Below are 23,794 nucleotides of genomic sequence, written 5' to 3' on the forward strand. Positions count from 1 at the left end.
CTATCAAATCATTCCACAGCTCATTCACTACTTACTGAAATCAAGAGATAAATGTTATTATAAAAATCTATGCATAAGGAGATATTTGCATAATCTATATATAAATTCAATGTGCCTCTAATCTCTCATTTAACAAATTCTGATTTTCACATATTAGTGTTCAGGATATCTTCATAATGCCCATAATTTGATTGGCTTCAAACAACCAACATTTATTTAAGCTCAGGGGATTTGGACAGGACACAGTGGGGACCCTTTTATAATATTTGCAGCAGATGGTGTGGCTGAGAAGTCTGCATGGCTGGTATGACTTCACTCAGACCATAGATCTAGGATCTTTTTCCTGGATGTTTGCTGGATCCTCTGGTTCTTCTCCATGTCTTGTCTGCTGAAGCTGGAATGTCCAAATGACTTCTTTACTCATATGCCTGGTAACTAACCTAGACGGACTCAAACAGTTGGAGCTGGCCAGCTATGATCTCTCTTTGTCTCGGTCTCTCTCCACTTGGCTACTTTAGCCTTCTTCAGGGCTTGGGACTCTTCATTAAGGTAATTGCATTTCTTACATGGTGGCTGGTTTTTACCAGAGTAATCACTGCCAGAGACCAAGGCATAAGCTGGAATAGTTCTGCAACCTGGCTTCACCTCTGCTACATATTGTTGGTTCGTTAAGGTCAGACTCAAGGAAAAGAGGAAAAGACTCTCTCTCTCAATTGGTGCCATTAAGCCATGTTTAATCTACCATGGTTAGGTTTTATTGCAGTGAAACTCAGATCCACCAAAGTGGTACCAGAGACAGTTTGGCTAGAAGGAAAGTAAATGCACCACAAAATCTTCTTAGAAAGTTCTGGCTCATATTGTCTCTTCCTAACTCTGATTTCAGTGACATCACCTGGGTAACTTGAAATTACAATATAGAAATGGGCAAACACTTCAAATAACCACTTTTTTTTTCCAGGAACCAATTGTTACACATTTGTCACACACCATGTTTAAAACCCAAACAATATTGCAACCCCACAGCCCCCGCCTCCCACTCTCCCACCCACACACACACACACACACACAACCTGACTCTACACCTCCAAGTTCTCAAAGATATGTGTCAGGTCTTATACCTATAGGATCCTTTCCCCAGTTTGGGATAATGCCACATGATAATAAGGAATTCAGCCCCAGAATTCTCCAATGAGGAGGCAAGGACCCTCCATGGTATAAGCTGTGAGCCACAGCATAAAGCATGGTACCTCTTCCTTAAATATTGATTCCATTCATAGATTTAGAGGGAACTAATGTATCTATATATTTAAACTAATGTGGATATATTATATAATAGAATACAAAATTTGCATTCTGTAGGAGCCCACTAAAGTGTTTTTAGTTTCTTATAAAGTCACAAGGTAATAAATGAACTTCAAGGTTGAAAAAAAGTTCTAAGGTATAATATTAATACTGTTGTTGCTGTTTAGTCGTGTCCAACTCTTTTGTGACCCTATGGACTGTAGCCTGCCAGGCTCCTCTGTCCATGGGATCTCCCAAGCAAGAATCCTGGAGTGGGTTGCCATTTCCTTCTCCAGGGGATATTCCTGACCTAGGGATTGAACCTGGGCCTCCCGCATTGCAGACAGATTCTTTGCCACTGAGCCATCTGGGAAGCCCTATACAACATTAATATATGCCTTTATATAAATAGTCATAAGAATAGGTGTGTGTGTGCTTGTATGTATGTGTACATGTGTATTTTTTAATGTAGAAATAAGCCCATGAAGGCAAAAGTGCCTAGAGCCCACAAGAGTCATAATACAGCTCTGACTCCAGGGGTCTATTTTCAATGCATAGTGGAAACATGAGAAAAGCTCTGATTTTTGGCATCATATCCTTTCAACATGTTATTTTTTGGAACTGATATCTTCAGATTCCAAGGAAATGAATTTTAAATGGTAGCATTTCATTACATCCTTGGAAGGTAGTAAGATAGATTTACTACAAGGATTTCTACCAACTACATCTCAGATCCCACTGTGTGGAAGTGGGAAGTCTGTTAATAACAGAAGTCTGTTAAGGGGACCAGGCTCACTCACAAGTCACCACTGCTCCCCCTGGATTCTGTGACTGTATTTACACAGAGTGGCAGAACTTCTTGCATGAGTCTCACTGTCAGTCATCAAATCTTAGAACCTGAAGCCCCTTGAGCCCGACTCCCAACCCCCAACCAATACAAGAGCACCACTGTCACCATCTTTGGCCAGTCACTCAGCATCAGTTTGAGCATGTGAAACCTTTGTCATGTCTAAAAAGCTGCTTCCCTTTGTGTTATTGTCTGATTAAGAAATATTAAATGGAAGAAAACACAGAGATACTCTGGTAGCTGTTGATGCAGGAGGAAGATGTCTGGACCCCGTGAGTCAGTGATGGTGGGTGAGCTGCACGTTTTGGGCGGTACCCATAAGCATCATTGTGGTCTCCTCATCCTCCGGACGAAGGTCTAGACCCTCCTCTACCACCCTGTGGAGGGTGCTGTAGTGTTGCCGATTTTGGTGGAAGGAATGGAGCTCCGAAGCAGCCTCCCAGGCTGCAAAGGTGGGCATGGGGAAGACATCTGGCCTCTTGTTTTCCAAGAAGCATTTCAGGTTTCTGTCACTCAGCTTTTTGGCGTAGTCCACGAATGTGTTTTCCAACTGCTCCTTCTCCTTCTGTGCATACGTCTTCCAAAAACTCAGCTGAAGGTAACTAACTTTAGATCGGCAGCGAGCATAACACGTGGTGAGCAGAGAAAAGAAAGATGCGGAACAAATCAGGAACCATCCTAGAATCTTAGAAAGAAAGAAATATTGAGCATACCAAAAGCAAAGCCACTTCTCAAGGAGACGGGGTAGTGTTATTGGGAAGTATATGGCTAATTTAATAGCAGACCTCAGTTGATATCTTTCATCTTAATTAACAAGTTTTGTTTTTTGTTTTTTGTTTTTCTACAAAGTTAAGGTTTACCTAACCTCTGTTCTCCATCCTACCCACTATTGCTGGTATGCAAAGAAATACCCAGAAGGCAGGCAAATGGAAATGAGCAAAAATATAGATTATCCAAGAACTGGAAGAACCAAGCCCTCATATAGTACTAGCTTTAAAGGAAAGAATTCTGTGTGTGAGCATATTACCAGTTCCTTAGTGGAGTATCTTCAGGCATTGATACGTGGATATTCACGACCAGTGACTGATTTTTCCCACGTTACATTGTTTACAGAGAACCGCAGGCCCTTCCTGAGAGAGGTAGCTTCACTCATTACCCTATCCCATCTCACTGTAAAGCAAGACAAATGTAACACAATAAGGAAACTGAAGCTATAAGAATTGGAAGCTCGCGTAAAAGCCAAGGGGAAAAAAAAAAAGAACGTTTGGACATCAGTTCTCAAAAATAACACATTGAAAGGATATGATGTAAAAAAAAAAAACAGAATGAATTTTTTGGCCAACCCAATATTTTTCGTAATTGGAGTTAATTTCATATGTGAACAACTAACAAAGCTCTTTCCAAGTTTCTCTTAATATTTTAGTTAAATGGCCCTTAGTATTTCTCAGCAGATGGGCCTATTTGAACATAAAAATAACAATCTGCAAATGAACCCATGCTGACCATAATAGAACAACAAATAAGCTCCAATGTTTATTTGGAAACCAATGGTTGCCAAACTCTGATTCAGACTACAGAGGTCACTGTGCAGGATCTCAGACCCTACATGAGTGCCTGCTCTGGGTTGGCACTGGTTGGGTTTAAATCCCAGCTTTCACTTTTTTACAGATATTCTCTGTGCCTCTGATTCCTCAGCTGTAAAGTAGGGGTTACCCTCCTCAGAATGTAATTTAGAGGATTAAAATGAGGTGATGTAGAAATCCACGTGACTCAGTAAGTATCAGCTATTAGCATGGGCTATTATTTTTCAATCATATCCATGTCTATGTAAAGGCATTACTGAACATAGAGTATCTCTCTGACATGATTTATATTTACTTTACTTATATTTACTTTAATCACTTGTGGTTGGCTACATCAGATCTTCCTCTTTTCTCTAACCTCTATCTTTTTCCACACAGCCCATCCTCCTGCAGGCCATCTCACTTCAGTATCTAAACCAATTCTGCTGAGTTATTCACTGTTTGATCAGCTTCAGGCCCTCCTCCCCTCATTGCGTGGCCTTAGCATCAACTTGCTTTCACGTGAGTGCTGAGCACTGAGCCCTCTTGTTCTTCACTAATTCATGGTACCCAGGATCTAACTAGACATGATGGATGGTCCCACCCCAGCCCTCAATAATACACCATTCTGCATGTGTCTTCTCCCTCAAACCTTGGCATTTTTCTCATCAGTTTAAAATACTTACTGTGTGCCAGCAGTTTTATGCCCATTTATGTCCATCATCTCTGTACTTCCAAGGGTAGGTGTTATTACCCCCAACTATGAGGACACTGGGGCTCTCAGGGGTCAAACAGTAGCTCTGGGTCACATAGCTGGTGAGCAGTAGAATCAGGATCAAACCCAAGACTAGGCAACTCCAAGATGGAGTTCTTGCCACTACTCTACCTACCCAAAGGACAGAAAGCCACCCAGCTGGATTTCGTTCCTCTGCCCCACCCATGGACGTGGCACTTTTTCCACCCCTACCCACATACCCAGCTGTGGGTCCAGACTGTTTGCTGCCCCTGCCTATCGGAAGCACTGCGGTCAGCACCTGCTATGATACAGCTCCCTTTGTCCACATCTCTTATGCATCATCCCCTAAGGAATCAGCCCCAGGTCCTTCTCATTCCTCTGAAAAACAAACAGGTCAGTGTGCCCAGGCTCAGCTGTGGCAAGGACAGGCATGATTTCCTTATGCCTGTATTTAGAGAAGGAAAAGCTCACCCAGTGGTGTTTGGATCCGCTGCTACCTGAATGGAGCCTGGTACCCCAGGACACAAATCATAAATCACTCACTGCATCATCACATTTGTAATTAAGACCTTCCTTCAGCAAAAGAAGGAAGATGTTTGGCAGCCTGGTATGTTTTTGTCTAAAATGTGCTTTATGCATTAAACAAAGGGTTTTATGGGGGAGCATTTATAGGCTTATTAGTTTATAAAGAGAGTCTGAATATATTGCCAACCAGTTTGGAAACAATTTTTGATTTGATGTGTTGTTGAAAAGACCAGTCTGTATTGAAAAAAAAAAAGAGTAAAGTCTCAGTATTTTCAGCGCATTTATTCTTAAACAAATAGCCTTCCTGACAGACTGTGGACCTGTTTATCTACTCCTATTGCTTGTTTTGATTTGTGAAATATCATTCCTGCTCCTCACAAGTAGGAATTCAGTCTTTTCCTGAGGCCAGGGCCAGGCTCACATCTGGATTTGTGCTCATGTCTCTGAAAGAATGACAAGCTACTTCCTTGTATCAGTTAGGTAAAGCTACAATTTCCTTCTGTTAAATAAAACAATGCCCCAAATCTTGAGCTCCTAAAGTAACGTAAGAAGAACTTTTTAGCTATAGAACACAGAACATAGGAGGAAAACTCCCTGGAGAATATGGTTCTGTTTCACTGAAGGCTATTTAAAGTCTGCCAACATCCCATTTTATACAGGAAATTCTTTTCCACGTTAACAATATTTACACATAGAGATAGCAGTTGCCAGAAATCATGCAAGGGAATCTCTACACTAATTATATGATGTGCAACTTTGAAAAGTATTAGCTCACTTGATTTAGCTGTATTTTAATGGATGTATGCTATGCATGTATGTGTGTGTTTCTCTGAAAAACCAGTTTGAAAATAATTAATAGAAGGCAGTAATTTCTAATTACAGCTCTGCCATTAACACTTTATAATGAGTTAGTGTCATGCATCATTTACAAAGTCAACCCAGAGAGATTGTTTTAAAGTACTTAAGTGTTTACAGATGTCTAACTCAAGAGGAGATTTTCTTTTCGAAAGTGGAAAAGACAATCCAATCAGCAATTTTATTAGCCATCCAACCTCGGAAAAGCTTTTCCTGAGACTGTCTTAACGCTGCACCACATTCCAATTTCCAGAGTTTCAGAATGTTCTGGCAGGATTCAGGCTCTACCCTGGCTGAACGAAGTACAGAGAGAATACTTCAAGCTCACGCTGGGGGGCAGGGGGGTGTGGGGGAAAGGCACTTGTGTCCCTTCTTACCTGAGACTGGGCTTGCAGCGACAATTTCAGTTCTTCGTTGTCTGTGGGGGTCATGCTGGTTTTTCCGCAAGATACTTTGTAAAGTTCTTTCCAGCACTCTTCAGGCTTGCCTTTGCAAATCAGATCAAGGAGTCTTGGACTTTGGGTCCCGCTCATTGCACATTCATAAAAAGTCCCATTGAGCAAAGCCACAGACAGCCACATCACTGGAGCCACCAATGAGCTCAGAATGATCTGCCCCAGGACGGAGAAGAAGCGGCAGTTGTGGCCCCTGGGGAAGATTTTCCTGGGATTCACACAGCAGCCTGTGAAGAGTCTCCATGACCTGTTATTCAGAAAGAATCCCAGGATCAGTAACACCCAGGCGGGAGCAAACAGGAAAGCCAGCCCGTAGATCACATTCTCAGTGCCGCAGGGACACTTGAAAGCCACGAGTGAAAAGAGACGCTCACCTCCCACGGTCAGCAGAGCCATGAAGCTGTAGCCAATGAAAGTTTTCTGGTTGAGGATGAATTTTAGAAACCCCTGAAGAGCATCCATGTTGGAGATACACAGAGGGAAAATGCTTTGCTCTTACTTGTTGGCAGAGCCTCTGTGGCAGTGGCCGAGGGTGGAGCTCTTTCTTCATTAGAAACAACAGTCCTCCTTCTCAGACTGAATTCAGCCAGATAAGGAAACAATGTCATTCCCTAGGAATGAATATTTCCCAACAGTGTTCAGATAATGCCTCCTACTGGTGGATGTTAGGCCATGAAACTAGAGCCAAAACACTGGGAATAAGAGTAAATTCACAGTGAACAGCCCCCACTTTTATGTTATTTCCATGTGGCTTGGATTGAGAATCAGAAAGAAATTCCGACTATTACAGATAATAATAGTTTAGGAATTTTCCATCCAAAGGAATAAACATTAGCAGAAATCGCGTTTCAGCCAATTGGTTGGGAGCCAAATCAAGTCTCCTAGCCTAGACTTTCATGATGGTATTTTTCTCTTGTTACTTAAAACTTTTGCTACTTTGACTTAAGATCTGGAAGCTTCATTTTACATCCTCTTTAACTGATCTGTGACTTTATCAAATTTTTGGATTTGGGCTGTTTGAAATTTATATGGAAAAGTTCAGGGAGAGTTTGAGTTTTGAGTGAAAGATAAAGTGAGAAGGGTCCTCATCATTTCTTTCCTAGACTATCATAGTAACCTCTTGATTAGTATTTCTGCCTTTGACTTCATGCCTACCCCCATTCTCAACCTTAAATTCGTCCTCTATGCTGACATGAAGGAGATCCCTCTAATATAGAAATCCAGTTCCTCCCTAGCCTACTCACATCTTTGGGGCTCCCTGTTGCCCACAAGTTGATGAATGCAAACTTTCCCTGAACCTCATCATGGAATTCTGTGCCCTTGACATGTTCCTTCTATCTGGAATATCCCCCCCACCCCCATGCACACACACACACACACACACACACACACACACACACACACACACACACACCTGACCTTGTCTACCTGGCAAACACTCGCTCAGTATTCATAAACAGTGTAGAAGCTTCTTCCTCTGTAAATATTTCAAGGGTTATTTCCTAATATACAGCATTGTACTTGTGGAGCTTATTGTAATATTGCAGTTATTTATTTACTATCTATAGCTCCTTTTAAACTGTAAGCTCTTCTAAAACAGGAACTACATCTTAATACATTTTGTATTCTGGGTGTAAAGATGATGTCAAACACAGAATGAATGCCTATTCAAGAATTCGTTTTTCAAATAGTTGTTGAATTCCCCTGTGTGCCAGGCACTGGGCTAGACAGGCAGTACTCAACGTGTACTGTTGAATGAATGACTGAATCATGAACATTTTAGTACTTCTAATTATGTGTCATTTAAGGAAATTGTCTTCACTTCGCTTCTATACTGCTTTTAGTATTAAATACACTGCTTTTAATATGAAAATTAATGGAATCACTTGAAAGACAACGATCAAGCTGACAAATTTCCATTAACAAACCTCAGTTTCCAGGTCTGTATATTTGGTGACAAGAAAGCCACTTGGACTAGAAGCCAAGGAACTATGTTATAGTGTAATCTTAGCCATGTCGTTTTACTTCTCTGGATCCCAGTTTACTCGTTTGTGAAACTGGAGGTAAAAAGAAATAGTCCCCAAGGTTTCCTCTATCTCTACCTTGTAAAATTCTTGAAGCTCTTTAAAACAGCGGACTTTCTTGAGAGGCTACTTTATGACCCACTTATGTGCCTGCCACCGCTGGCCCTTGCTCCTTCTCAGAGACGTTACTCTTGGTGATATGACTGCCTCCACTTCCCAAAGCATACTCTTGGGTTTAATCTTCCTCGACTCCCTCATCCCCGACTCTGTCACCTTCCTGTTGTGGCACATGTGTCTTGGGTCCCTTCTAATTCAGAAGGCTTTGCTGGGCTCATGTGACAAATATTACGCTAGCATGCTGCTGCTGAGTAATATTTTAATTTCTTACCCTTCTGAGGAATATTTTTTTTTAGGAATATTTTTTTTGAAAAAGATTTTTTTTTCCAAAAATACTGCCTTAACTTTGTGTTTCATAAACCATACTGTTTCCACAGAAAACTAATACTTTAGGAGATTCCATGAAGAGAGTGTAAGAATTGTACAAGTTGTAAGGTCAGTACATTTCAAAGCTGAGCGTGAACTCAGGCTTTCTGACTATGAACTCCAGAAGCTTAACAATTGTGCCTGGAATGGTACTTGGGTGTCTTACTAACAGTTCTTTATTTTTATTTATTTATTCTTTACTCAGAGGAAAACTGCTTTACAATATTGTGTTGGTTTCTCCTGTACAACAACGCAATTCAGCCACTTTGCTGTCATTGTTTCGTCATTAAGTGGTATCTCTTGTGTGACCCCATGGGCTGTAGCCTGTCAGGCTCCTCTGTCCAGGGCATTTCCCAGGCAGGAATACTGGAGTAGATCGCCATTTCCTTCTCCACTAATAGTTATTTATTCCAGGCCAAGTTTTGTAATATTGTTTTTTTCCTGTTTGCTAGGTTGCTTTCAAGATGTACTTGGGAATTACACCAAGTGTGACCTGTAACAACGCAAGCAGAAATGAATTTTCCCTGATTCTAGACAAGAATCCTCTGGTGGAGTTTGTGGAAGAGCTCCCCACTGGGCGGTCTTCTCTGTGCTACTGCAACTTACTCTGTGGAATTATCAGAGGGGCCCTGGAAATGGTAAGACACATACTTTATTTTGCCAGGTGTACAGTCATTATCTGGGCTTCCCTGGTAGTCAGCTGGTAAAGAATCCACCTGCAATGCAGGAGACCTTGGTTCAATTCCTGGATTGGGAAGATCCCTTGGAGAAGGAATAGGCTACCCGCTGTACTATTCTTGGGGTTCTCTGGTGGCTCAGATGGTAAAGAATCTGCCTGCAATGTGGGAAACCTGGGTTCAGTCCCTGGATTGGGAAGATCCCCTAGAGGAGGGCATGGCAACCCACTCCAGTATTCTTGCCTGAAGAATCCCATGGACAGGGAAACCTGGCGGGCTACAGTCCATGGGATCGCAAAGAGTTGGGCACGATTGAGCGACTAAGCATGGCACAGCATTCATTGTCTAGTGCTGGCTAACTAATTACCCTCAAAGGTAGCTGCTTAAAACAACAAACATTTATAGTCTCACACAGTTTCTGAGGACTGGAAACCTGGGACGGCCTTGCTAGGTGGCCATGGTTCAAAGCCTTTCACGGTGCAGTGCACAGGCAGTCAAGCAGTTGGTTGGAGCTGCAGTCTCTGAAGACTTGACTAAGGCTGGGAATCTACCTCCAAGCTCACTCACTGGCCTCAGTGCCTTGCTCACAGCTGGCCAGAGACTTCCTGAAGTTCCTTGTCACATAGGTCCCTGTAGTGCTCTAATCACCACAGGTGCTGTCAATTCTGCTGGACTTTGGAGGGAACTACTTGAATGATAGGAGGTGGGGTCCCTGGGGGCCACTGGAGGCTTAGTTAAATCTAATCTAATCTAATCATTCATTGATTTAACTAAGATAGGGATCAGCCTCTGTGAAGCAGCGTTGAGCATACAGAGAAGAACAAGAAACAGTTGTTGCCCTTCGAGAGTCTTTTGTCCAGTATAGGAGCCAAATGACTCAGGGTCATGGGAGGATCTGGGGTGGGACAGGGGTGGGGAGAGGGAAGCCTTCCTAGGGAAACTGTGAGCTGACATCTGAAAGATGACAAAGCAGTTAGATGAAGGTCTTGGGGGAAGGGGAAAATAATATTCCAGGTAAAAGGAGAACTATGTCCTAAAGCATACAAAAAATGTTTCATTAAGGGACAAAGAAGTTGAATTAATTCAGCATCAATTGCATATAGATAGAGGAAAAAATCAACTCCAAAATAGGATAAAGAAGTCTCTTCAGTTTTCATGGATAATTGATTATATGTGCTGAATGACATATGTGTATCAGACCTCTTGTGGTCCCATATACCCAAATAATTTCAATGTAGTCTTCTTATTATTTTAATTGATTTTCAGTTAAATTATGACAAATACAAGAAAGATCTTATGAGAAAAAAATGAGAGTGCATTTAACTTCCATATTTCAAGTTCAGTTTCAGTTCAGTCGCTCAGTCATGTCCGACTCTTTGCGACCCCATGAATCACAGCACGCCAGGCCTCCCTGTCCATCACCAACTCCTGGAGTTCACCCAAACTCATGTCCATTGAGTCAGTGATGCCATCCAACCATCTCATCCTCTGTTGTCCCCTTCTCCTCCTGCCCCCAATCCTTCCCAGCATCATGGTCTTTTCCAGTGAGTCAACTCTTCACATGAGGTGGCCAAAGTATTGGAGTTTCAGCTTTAGCATTAGTCCTTCCAAAGAACACCCAGGACTGATCTCCTTTAGAATGGACTGGTTGGATCTCCCTGCAGTCCAAGGGACTCTCAAGAGTGTTCTCCAACACCACAGTTCAAAAGCATCAATTCTTCAGTGCTCAGCTTTCTTCACAGTCCAACTCTAACATCCATACATGACCACTGGAAAAACCATAGCCTTGACTAGACGGACCTTTGTTGGCAAAGTAATGTCTCTGTTTTTCAATATGCAGATATCTAGGTTGGTCATAACTTTCCTTCCAAGGAGTAAGCGTCTTTTAATTTCATGGCTGCAGTCACCATCTGCAGTGATTTTGGAGCCCCAAAAAATAAAGTCAGACACTGTTTCCACTGTTCCCCATCTATTTCCCATGAAGTGATGGGACTGGATGCCATGATCTTCATTTTCTGAATGTTGAGCTTTAAGCCAACTTTTTCACTTTCCTCTTTCACTTTCATCAAGAGGCTTTTTATTTCAAAGTGCAGTGTATATCCTTTTACTGGGTGATGGGCATCACAAAGGTATGTTTTTTGCACTCAAATAGCAAATAATTTGGCACACCGAAGTCTACGGTCTAACAAAGGCAAGCTGGTTGACCAAGGAATTCTTAGTAAGAGAGGGGAATGAGTCAGATCTCAATAAATATTAATTGATAGACCCAGGCTTTTTCACTTATTTGCTTTTACTAGGTATTTTTGCTTATTTATCTTATTTATTCCTGTGACTTAAAATAACTGAAAAGGCACTCTGTTGAGGGTACGTCAGCAATATGCTGCTCTTTTTTGAGTATATTTTAACGAATAGAGAAGTAAGCCCTAAGGGTTTACTTCAATGTCTGAGAAATGAGAAATGCTTTATTGTGCAAAAGAAGGCCTGGGTATCAAATATTCAAGTCCACAATCTCAATGTTTAATTTTATACTTATAATTTATTTAGTTGGTGTTGTTTCATAGTTCTCAAAGCCGTAAGTGATTGCTAAATGTTGTTAGGACAAATGATTATGTTATTGAGCTAATGAGAGAATGACTTACAGCAAGTCAGCTGGAGAAGAATCGTTTAAGAAGCCATTTATCCTTGGAAGTTCTGTTTGGCAAGGCATGTTGGGTCAAGGCCATCACTGAGTTGGGAATTTGTGTTCTTCCTGAGATGGATCTATAGTTTAGACTTATACTGTGAGCAAAAACGGGCCCACATTCTGGGCTTGCCTGAGAATCAGCCAAGATGATTTGAGCCTGTCCTGGACCACCCTTCTCTTTGAAGACTCACACACAGAGCTGACCACAGCCAGACCATCAATGGAGTAAAGGGCTCTTCATCCACAGAACAAGCCCTTTTTTATCATTCCACAAGGAAAGTGAGCTCTTTATGGGGTATATCAAACTGAAAAATAGAAAAATTTGAGTTTTCTTAAAAAGCTGAATGATATAAGCCTGTTTTTTTTTTTTTCTTTCCTAGGTTCATTTGGCGGCTGATGTTACATTCCTGCAAGACAGACTAAAAGGCGACAGTGTGACAGAAATAGGAATAACATTTCTGAAAAAGCTAGATGAGAAAAAATACAGACGGAAAAAATGAAGAAAAGCATGCAAAATGCCACAGGCTGGCTGGCTGAGGAGTTAATATTAGTTAAATATATATAGCCATATAAATTTTGAATTTCTTAATAGCATGGGATTTAAAAGGCTTATAAATCAGCCAGAAATTTGAAATGCAGGGCACTAAGATTTAAAGCTGTTTTTTCTTTGCTTGTAAATCACACATTTTCAATCTCAAGTCCACAAGATTTCACATACAAATAACTCCTTGTAAGATAGCAAGCATGAATTCTATATATTATATAGTCTAGTCTAAGAGAGTCTGTTTATTTCATTTACTTATGGTAATGAAAAAGAAGTATACCACCTACACAGTTGGTATATTTCTCTCTTCTTGTTGGGAAAATGGATGAAATGATATAAAATTCACTATATAAAATATTTTCTAGATATTGTATATTGCATTCGCTATAGAAACAATATCAATTGCCACAATTTCCCATAGTTTTATGAAGTGGTAGCTATAGACTAAATATCTATAGCTATAGACTTTTCTCATATCTTGGCTTGGCTTATACCTTCAGCCTCCTGAAGTTACTACTGGTTTATAATTATCGAGACAACCTATTTATTTGGATGCTAACTCTGAAATATTTTAAAATAACATTTAATTTTATTAACTTAATTTTTAGATAGCTGGTAGTAACTAAATTCCTTTCTTTATTCATGAAACATTGCTGTTGGTCAGGCCAGGAAATAAAAGGAGAGATAAATAATGTTCTTTGAGAAGAGTTTCTTATCTTCAGTTAGAAATTTTGGTATCACTTTTATCCCTTAAAAATTGTACAAAGTATATTCTGTCACCAGAACATACTGAAAATTCACAATGTACTGGATTAAATAAATGATAATCTTTACCAGACCATAAGCATATAGCAGTCCAGGATCTACTAGGCTCTGCAGAGAACTCAAAAGATAAGTAAAAGTTACCGTTAGTGTGGCACCATCAGTTAAAGCTGGTGTAAATGATACGGTAGTGATAGACCTCAGCTACGTCTCAGGAACCCAAACATACAGACTCAGTTCTGTTTCTAGTGGCTTCAGTTAATCCTGACCAGTGGCTGATCCTGGCACATCATCTCTCAGCCGCTCTCTGCCGCTGTCTCTCTCACTCACTTATCTGTAAACTGAGAGGAATGAATGTAATAAATATCTGAAATTATACCAGTGAGCTTAAAAGATATAAATAACCACCACTGAAATTCCATATTTTTGGACTTTAGAAGGCTATGGAAAATTGTTTGTTCCCCACCTCCCTAGCTGTGTCTTTGAAAGGACATTGAGGTAGGTCTCAAGAACCAGATAAGGTCACTGGAGCAGCTGCAGCATCAGTGGAAGGAGTTCCAAGCCAGTTGTATAGAAGACCAGGAGTAGAAGGATGGAAGAAGGATGTTATCTGATATCAGAAGGGATAATATCACAATTCCATGGATGCCTTCAAGAAGAATGTTGGCCTACAGTCCACCCCAAAACTTATTTTGGAATGTTTCCATCTTCTGCTCAGCTTTCTATTTCTTTTTTATAGTAGACTCACTCCTCCAGAAACCCAAGATATTCATGTCTAACGGCCTCCCTCTGAAGATAGCACTCAACTAGCCATTTTGAAAATGTCCCAGGCCCTGGAGTATTCTACTTATCTACACCTTCCTCTCCTTTCTCTCCCAACCCAGTCATCAAAACTCACTCGGCCCATGTCTTCATTACCCACCCTCTGAAGGCAGCTAATCTAATACTCTCAGTGGTGCTGGGTGTTGAAACTGGTAGTGGCTTCAGGATGAGATTTGTTTTCTATCCTTTTTTATTTTCCTCACCCTGGAAAGGGAGACAATTCTCTTGGCATTGAATTTATGCTATGAAAGGTGATCCATGTAACCAAGAGAGTGGCTTGTTTGTATTCAATTGTTGCTCCTTTCTGAAAAATGAGAATCTAGAAAATGCCATTCAATAGAATTATGAGATTCATATATAAATTTTCTAATTAAATTCTTTACATTAAAAAATAAAAAGAAATAGGTAACATTAATTTTAATAATTTATTTATTATTTAAATCTATCATTATTTAATAATTTAGTTATAAAAATATTATTTTAATATTTAGCTAATATAAAAATTACTATCGACATATTACATTCTCTTTTATACTAAATCTTTGAGCTCTAATGTGTATTTTACACTTTTAGCACATCTCAATTCAACGCTAAATTTTCAAAGTGTAAATTTACAGTGAAATGCAGTTCTACCCAAACAACCAGTGTTTAGTGTTATTCGATAGCTTCAGTTTTTAAATCTAAATTAGTTAAAATTAAACTACATTAAAAATTCCTTTCCTCAGTCACACTAGTCACATTATAAATGTTCAGTAGCTGTATGTGGCTTCAGTTGCTGTGCTATGTAACACAGGTCCAGAATTCTCTGTCAAAGGGAATCGACCTTGGACACAAAGAATAAGTGGGAAGGATCCAGGTTCATGGAGAGGGACAGAAGAGATGAATTGAAAAGATAAAAGGTAAGGAGGGAGAACATCCAAGATTCATGAAATGGTGTCTCTGCAAACGGAGTGGGGATCCAAGAAAACAGAAACATTTCTTCGTAAAGGAAGGTTGCACACCGCCTGCTGGGCTCCGAGTGTCTCTTCATTGCCTTTGTGTGAAGTTGAGTCTTTACACAAAGAACATGGAAACTGCACAGCATAAACTACAGAGCTATATAATATCTTTATTTCATAAAAGCTTTCACTCTGAACCCCAAACCTTGATCAATGCAGAGATTTCTATCATCTTGGTAAAGCCAAAAGGGAAGAAAGGTTCGGGACAGAGGAGTAATTTAGGGTTATTCAAATGACATCATCAGATGGTTCCCCAGCTGTTTACCAAGGAGGCCTGCCTGGGTTGCCTGTTCGCTATTTAAAGCTGCCAGGAATCAGACACACTTCTCTTAGCAGCCTGCTCATCTATTTATTGTCTTCTCAAATCTCTCACTTTCATCCACTAGTTATTGGAAGCCTGGATCTCTTTAGTTGCAATGGACTATCATGAATAAGTTGAAAGTTCCCTCTCCTCCTTGTTTATGAGGGACCAAAGTAGAAATTCGGAAAACCAAATGCTTGACGTACAAAGATGATATTAAAATTTTATAACCAAAGAGGTCACTTTAACCAATATCTGCTCAATGTTAAGTAACACTGCTGCTGCTGCTAAGTCGCTTCAGTCGTGTCCGACTCTGTGAGACCTCATAGACGGCAGCCCACCAGGCTCCCCCGTCCCTGGGATTCTCCAGGCAAGAACACTGGAGTGGGTTGCCATTTCCTTTTCCAATGCCTGAAAGTAAAAAGTGAAAGTGAAGTCGCTCAGTCGTGCCCGACTCTTAGCGACCCTATAGACTGCAGCCTTCCAGGCTCCTCCGCCCATGGGGTTTTCCAGGCAAGAGTACTGGAGCAGGGTGCCAGTACTTGCCTTCTCTGGTTAAGTAATACAGTAAATGCTAAAAGATATATTATTCATTGCTTAGTGTCTCTCCACTTGGGACCATAGACTCTGGGTAGTTGTGATAGTTCACAGCCTCATCCACCAGCTACAGAGTCTAATTCATTTTTTCTCAGTAACACTCAAACTGTCCCTGATGAAGGTGCCTCCCAGCCCTAGAAACCTGGTGTAACAAAGGATTCTCTCTTTAAAAAAGAGAGCCGAGTTTCCTTTACACTTCATTGCATATTCCTTAAAGAATAAGTCCAGTTGCTGTACTTCCTTATTCTGGGAACCTTCCAGAACTTTAACTGGTCATCCTACAGTGGCTATGGCAAATAATCAGCAGATAGAAGACAGATGCAGTCAGTATAAGGTACCTATTTGTGATCTGAGAAGGAAACATGTAGTCCTTATTCAGTCAGCAATAGTTGCCCTAAAATTGAAAAAAAAAAAAAAAAAAGGCCATAGCCACAGAAAAGCAAAATTTTATTTTTCAAGTGTTTCCTTAAGAGAGGAGAGGTTAAACAAAGCACATGAACAGTTGGAAATACTTCACTAAAAACAGTTAAGAAATAAATGTCCGAGGATAATTGCTTCTTCTCCCTTATACCCAGACTCTGTCTTTCCCAGTTAGATTTTTCTTTGCTTTTCTTCTTTCAGTCTCTTTTGTCTTCCACTTTCTTTTTCTTCTAGGAGCTCTAGTGCCACTCTGCGTGTACATTTTCTTCCAAAGAAATGTCCCTACAACTCCTTTACTTCCTTTTTAAGTTCTCTCTATCACTATGCTTCATGTAATGGACATTTGTTGGCTGACTGTATCTTACCACTCTAAAAAGAATGACATGCTTCTATTCAGGTGCCCACCATTTTAGGAGGCAATGTGTCTACTTCAGGGTAAGTCATCCATAGCCCCAGCTCCACTGCTATTAGCTAGGCATAGTGGCTTTTTCCCAGGTGAAAATCTTGCCATCTAGTTCCAAGCCAATCGGGACATGGCATTGGCCAGACCAGAATCACCACTGCTGACATAGGGAAGGGTTGAGACTGAATGGATTGAAGAGAAAAAAAAAAAAAACCTGTCTGTTCCATGAGGCAATAAATGTACTATATTCCTTAAGCAAACAGAGTTGGGTTTCTATTAAAATAATGCAGCAAAGTTCATGGTGTGATAAATATGTGATAGGCCAGACAATTTGCAACACACTGGAGAATACCAAAGAGAATAACTCTTTATCAATGCTTTTTTTTTTTTCGTGATTGATTGCTCAGTGGAATAAAATTTGAATTGACAATAGCTCTTTTCCTCACAGAGAGGAAAAGGTTACAGGACAGGGAATAGAACCTGAATTATAGTGTGTGTCTATGTGGCACAGGTTCCAGAAAAATGAGATTTCATAGAAAGAAGACATTTTCAATCAGTGGTAGCTCTTAAAAAAAAAAATCATACATTTCAAGTTGCTGCTTCAACTATTTCTACTGGAAACTTAAATCACGCCTGGAGTCACCTGAGGATTTCCAAGTCAGAACCTTCTAATTTCTGGAGCCTCCCAGTGACCTAAATCTTTCAAGTCAGCAAACTATATTTAGTGACTTGCTATTTCCATGTAGCCTGTGAACCACATTGATTTTAATGACTTAAAAAAGGAAGTGCTGAAACTCCCAGTGGTCCGTGTATACCAAACAACAGAAACACCTGGAAAGGCTGCTTTCTTGGTTTTAAATTCAGTTAAGATTTCTATCAGGTGCTAGGCATGTTAATTATGTGGTATGTCACTTCATTTTCATAACAAGCTGTGAGGTATTAAGTTGGTAACAGAGAGAAGGGGCTGGAGCTGAAACCACAAAGGGTCTAAATGTGCCTGCCTTAAGTGAATTATTCATGGGAGCAGTAAGTCAAGAGAGGTGGCAATCAGACCAGAGGCTGAGTGAGGGATGCAAGAAAAGGAGGCAGCTTAGGAAAGAAGCTAACACGCTTTGAGTATTTTGAGTCTTGAGATGCCTTTGAAACATCCAAAAAACATGAGGAGCTCAGAAGTCTGAATTGAAGATGGACTTTGGAGTCATCAGTATATGAACAATAGTAAAAGCAGAGGATAAGAATGGCCACATTCGGGGAGAGCATGGACTTCAGCAAATACAAGGAGCAAGACTCCCCTGGTGGACCAGTAGTTAAGACTCTACACTGCCAATGCAGGGCACTTGGGTTCAATCCCTGGTTGGGGATCTAAGATCCCACACGCTGTACCACACAGCCAAAAGATGAAAGAAAGAAGACAAAATACAAGGAACAAAGATAGAATCTTGAGAAATATCACCATTCAAGAGGTAGCACAGACAGAACACAGCTGAGGCTGGACCTTCAGTCAGAGATGGAGATGGGAGAAACTGGTAATACTGAGGCCAGGAGAGTTTCAAGGAGAGGAGAGTGGTCAAGGGATTAGATGCCATAGAACAGCCAAGAAAATTAGTCCAGAAAGGGACACTGGATTGATGAGGAGAGGGTCTTTGTCTCAGGGTAGCTACAGGGCAAGACGAAGGCAGCAGCCTCATTATGGAAGATTGAAGGGTCAGTGCAAGGTGAGATGCTAGGACAGGTGAGTCTTGGAACTTGACCGTAAGTAGAAAGAGAGGTAGGATAGTTGGTATAAAGTTGGGCTTTTGCTCTCTCCTTTTTATTTTTAAAGAATGCAGGCATAAAAATACAGGAGAGAGAGAAGGATTGATAAAACAATATTGTTAGAAGGTAGAAACGGACAAGATTCAGATCATAAGAAAAACATTTGACTCTAAACAACAAAAAGACTACGCTTCCCCTGAGAAAAGTGATGATGGTGAGAGTGGGCACACACAGGAGTGGGATTAGCGTGAGGGGTAGACCTTGATGCAGCTTGTCACCCCTGGCCTCAGTCTTTGCCTTGAAGCAATCTGCAAGGTCTTTGTGGAGATGGAGGTGGGCAGAGGCTGTATGAAGATACCTGCTGGGGCAGGTCACGGCCCATCCTCTCAGCACTCACACCCAGAAACAGAAAACGCCCCACCTTCAGCTTGAAGACTGTACACAAGCCTGAGGGGAAAATACAGATCACCTTTTCTTCCCCTGAGCCCTAACGGACCATCCTGCACCCTGGCATCAACACCCGGGCTATAACAGCCTCACTGGCTGCTCTTCCCTCAGACTCCACACGGATCATAAGCGAAATTCCCTCTGTCTCGGAAGGAGATGGGGAGATTCGGCAGTGGGCTCTTTTAAGGAGCTCTTCCCCATGACGGGTAGAACGGTGGCTACAAAGCTGCTCCAGAATGCCCTATGTTCTGAAACTGCTGATGGTACACACCAAAAAGTGACCGCTGAGGATGGCCATGGAAAGTCACAGAGCTGAATGACCAACTCTTCTAAAATGATTTTACCAAAGATTAGATGAAATGGCGTAGTTTCCACTTGGGAAAGATTTTCCAAAGGTTCACACAGAATCCTGTAAAAAGCTGACAAATGCCACTATTAGAAAAACAAACAAACAAACAAACCAACAAAAACAGGAAAAGCTGCATGAAAGCTGGATCCAATAAGTAAAAATGTCCACGGTCATAAATTTTATTGCTGCAGAGATACTCTAAAACTAACAGAAAGAGTATACGTATAACTGAATCCCTTTGCTGTATACTTGAAAGTAATATAACATTGCAAATCAACTAGCTCCATACATAAAACAAAAGTTAAATTTTAAAAAATAACAGAAAGAAGCAAATCCCCATCCCCACTATCAGCAGTCCCTAAAATCTGTAACCTATGACTGTCATATGTCTGCCTAATAGATTTCAGACAGTCTGGAAGAGCTCCAGGTGTGAACCGTGTGCCTTTCAACCCCCTCGAGAGGTGGAAATCGCCTCTTTAAACTTTTCTAAACAGCCGCTGGGTGGGGTCTCTCCTAAGGATGTCAAACCAAAATGAATGAATGGGGGAAAGGAGGCCCAATACTAGTTGCTTCACTTTAGACAGCTCCAGGGGCAATTTTTTGCCAAGAATTCAACTTCTCCAGGTCCAGTAGTTGAATAAGATGGTGTTTCTAGTTGAATAAGATGGTGTTTCTATGCACAGACTGGGCCAACCATCTCTTGGCAAAGATTTGTGCTACTTGATAGTCAAAAGTTAAATGTACCTGAACACAGGGATATGCCTGGTAGCTACCTTTTAGAGGTAAAAATGTCTGCAGCAAATCTGGCTTGGTGGTAGGGAGGCAGACCATGTGATAACGCAGAAAGTTCATTTCAGCTTTGGGATGGTAGATTTTATAGAAAAAGCTATAAAAATAAAAGTTGAGTACCAAACATGGTCTTGGAGATTATCTAAAGTATCCTTTGTTGTTATCATTTAGTCGCTAAGTCATGTCCGACTCTTATGTGACCTTATGGACTGTAGCCCGCCAGGTTCCTCTGCCCCTGGCATTTCTCAGGCAAGAATACTCGAGTGAGTTGCCATTTCCTTCTCCAAGGGATCTTTCTGACCCAGGAAACAGACCCAAGTCTCCTGCTTCTCCTGTAATGCAAGCGAATTCTTTACCACTGAGCCATCTGGAAAGCACTACTTTTCAAAAAATTAATAAGGTTACTGAGACCTGAAAGCTTGATATTGATGTCAGGAGGAAGACCCCAGGAAGAGAAATTAATGAATAATTTCCAGTCTATAGATTTGCCTGTAGAGACACAGGCCCACTGTAGCTCCCACTACCTCCTCAGGAACCTTTCCTAGTCACTTATCTGCCTTCACCTTCCACATGGTTCCTTCTCATTAGCCTAAAAGTATGCTCAAGTCTCTACAATCCTAAAAAAACAAAAAACATCTTTTTGACACTGCTTCTTTAATAGGCCACCAATGTCTCCTTGATTTGTTCACTGGAAAACTTAAAAAAAAAAATAATAATTTAGCAGAAAGACTAATCTATGAACTGAATGTTGGTTATGTTGGTTTCCCACAGAATGTCTTAGGTTGAAGCCCTCACCCCAGTGTGATATTTGGAGGTGGGATCTTTGGTAGGTTATTAGGGTTAGATTAATTCTTGAGGGTGAGGCCCTCATGATGGGATTAATTCTCTTCTAGGAAGAGAGCCACAGGATGGCTCTATCTCCTGGCCCAGTGAGGGTACAGCAGGGCAACCGTTTGAAAACCAGGAGGAGGCCTCTCAGAAACACCGAATCTGCCTGCACTTTGATAATGAAGTTCCCAACCTCCAGAATTGTGAGATAAAAAAATTTTTTGTTGTTGTTTAAGCCACTAAACCTATGAAATTTTATGATCGCAGACCAAATAAAGACAGAATGCCAGGTTTGAAACTGGACAATTCTCTGTTAAAATACTTATCTTAAATTTCTCCATCCTGATTCTTCTTCTCCATTTTAGCTGGCTATTGGTTCAAAGACTCATTCATTCTCCTTTAGTTCCTCTTCCTTCCAAAAATGTTAATATAATTAAAAATAAGAAATTTGTATGCAGGTCAGGAAGCAACAGTTAGAACTGGACATGCAACAACAGACTGGTTCCAAATAGGAAAAGGAGTTCATCAAGGCTGTATATGGTCACCCTGTTTATTTAACTTATATGCAGAGTACATCATGAGAAACGCTAGACTAGAAGAAACACAAGCTGGAATCAAGATTGCCGGGAGAAATATCAGTCACCTCAGATATGCAGATGACACCACCCTTATGGCAGAAAGTGAAGAGGAACTCAAAAGCCTCTTGATGAAAGTGAAAGTGGAGAGTGAAAAAGTTGGCTTAAAGCTCAACATTCAGAAAACGAAGATCATGGCATCCGGTCCCATCACTTCATGGGAAATAGATGGGGAAACAGTGGAAACAGTGTCAGACTTTATTTTGGGGGGCTCCAAAATCACTACAGATGGTGACTGCAGCCATGAAATTAAAAGACGCTTACTCCTTGGAAGGAAAGTTATGACCAACCTAGATAGCATATTCAAAAGCAGAGACATTACTTTGTCAACAAAGGTTTGTCTAGTCAAGGCTATGGTTTTTCCTGTGGTCATGTATGGATGTGAGAGTTGGACTGTGAAGAAGGCTGAGCATGGAAGAATTGATGCTTTTGAACTGTGGTGTTGGAGAAGACTCTTGAGAGTCCCTTGGACTGCAGGGAGATCCAACCAGTCCATTCTGAAGGAGATCAGCCCTGGGATTTCTTTGGAAGGAATGATGCTAAAGCTGAAACTCCAGTACTTTGGCCACCTCATGCAAAGAGTTGACTCATTGGAAAAGACTCTGATGCTGGGAGGGACTGGGGGCAGCAGGAGAAGGGGACGACAGAGGATGAGATGGCTGGATGGCATCTCTGACTCGATGGACGTGAGTCTGGGTGAACTCCGGGAGTTGGTGATGGACAGGGAGGCCTGGCGTGCTGTGATTCATGGGGTCGCAAAGAATCGGACACGACTGAGCGACTGATCTGATCTGATCTGAATAACAATTAGCTATCTCACAGTCTCTGTGGGTCCAGAATTCAGTAGCAGCTTACCCTGGCTCGTTCTGGGCTTCTCTAGTGGTTCAGATAGTAAAGAATCCACCTGCAAATGAAGGAGACCCAGGTTTAGTCCCTGGGTAGGGAAGATTCCCTGGAGAAGGGAATGGCAACCTACTCCAGTATTCTTGCCTGGAGAAGCCCACGGACAGAGGAGCCTGGTGGGCTACAGTCCATAGAGTCACAAAGAGTCAGACACAACTGAGTGACTAACACTTAACCCTGGTTCATTCTGGTTCAAGGTTTCTCTCAAAGCTGTGATCAGGATGTCAGCAGAGTCTGTAGCCATCCGAAGGCTGGTGAAAACTGGAGGGCTTAGTTCCAAGACAGGCCACTCACATGGTTACTGGCAGGAAATTTCAGTTTCTCACCACATGGGCCTCTCCACTGGCTGCTCCATCACCCTCACAACCTGGCAACTAAACTCCACCAGAGAAAGCAATTTAGGAGACAGAGAAAAGGTGGCAGCACATTTTTATGACCTAAGTTCTGAAGACACCAATATCATTGCTTCCACTGTTTTCCCATCTGTTAGAAATGAGTCACTAAGTTCAGCTCACAATCAATAAAGGGAATTCATCTTTCTCTCTCTCTCTTTTTTTTTTTTTTTTGACTGCTCACATGGCATGTAGGATCTTAGTTCCCTGACAAGGGATCGAATCCATGCCCCTGTGGTGGAAGGGTAAAGTCTTAACCAATGAACCACCAGGGAAGTCCTCATCTCTATCTCCTCAAGGAAGGTGTTTTAAAAACACCACATGCTATTTGAAAGATGTCTCAGTGGTTTTCCAACAAAATACTAAGAAGGTATAATTTTGTTACGTTTTTAACTTCCTCTCTGCTGCTGCTACTGCTGCTAAGTCGCTTTAGTCGTGTCCGACTCTTAGCAACCCCATGGACCACAGCCCACCAGGCTCCTCCATCCATGGGATTTTCCAGGCAAGAGTACTGGAGTGGGGTGCCATTGCATTCTCAGAGCCAACGTTACTCTTTCTGCCCCCTTCTGATGCCTATGTCAGAAGCTTTCTCTATCTCCTTTATACTTTAATAAAACTTTATTACACAAAAGCTCTGAGTGATCAAGCCTCGTCTCTGGCCCCGGATTGAATTCTTCTCCTCTGGGGGCCAAGAATCCTGGCATCTTTGCATGATTCAACT

The 23,794-nt window shown here is 41.3% G+C and overlaps 2 protein-coding genes across 3 annotated transcripts in view; one reads left to right on the top strand and one right to left on the bottom strand.

The window, feature by feature from the left end:
* The window catches only part of TRAPPC3L (trafficking protein particle complex 3 like), a 40,918-nt gene extending 26,267 nt beyond the window's left edge, over positions 1 to 14,651 (top strand). Inside the window, exons 4-5 of the mRNA XM_027551151.1 lie at positions 9,221 to 9,406; positions 12,509 to 14,651. Coding sequence (XP_027406952.1) covers positions 9,221 to 9,406; positions 12,509 to 12,628 — 306 coding nt within the window. The 3' untranslated portion in view covers positions 12,629 to 14,651. The remainder of the gene's footprint in view (positions 1 to 9,220; positions 9,407 to 12,508) is intronic.
* On the bottom strand, positions 36 to 6,859 carry CALHM5 (calcium homeostasis modulator family member 5). Of its 2 annotated transcripts, XM_027551150.1 has the most exons (3): positions 6,636 to 6,859; positions 6,184 to 6,508; positions 36 to 2,813 (listed from the first exon to the last, which is right to left on the bottom strand). In XM_027551150.1, the coding sequence occupies exons 1-3, from the start codon at positions 6,809 to 6,811 to the stop codon at positions 2,406 to 2,408; spliced, it is 909 nt and encodes a 302-aa protein (XP_027406951.1). In that variant the 5' UTR covers positions 6,812 to 6,859; the 3' UTR covers positions 36 to 2,405. The 2 variants fall into 2 exon arrangements, with proteins under 2 accessions (XP_027406951.1, XP_027406950.1); XM_027551149.1 differs by having other exon boundaries at positions 6,184 to 6,858.
* Positions 14,652 to 23,794: the final 9,143 nt, after the last annotated feature.

The sequence above is a fragment of the Bos indicus x Bos taurus genome, chromosome 9, assembly GCF_003369695.1.
Source record: "Bos indicus x Bos taurus breed Angus x Brahman F1 hybrid chromosome 9, Bos_hybrid_MaternalHap_v2.0, whole genome shotgun sequence".
NCBI lineage: Eukaryota > Metazoa > Chordata > Mammalia > Artiodactyla > Bovidae > Bos > Bos indicus x Bos taurus.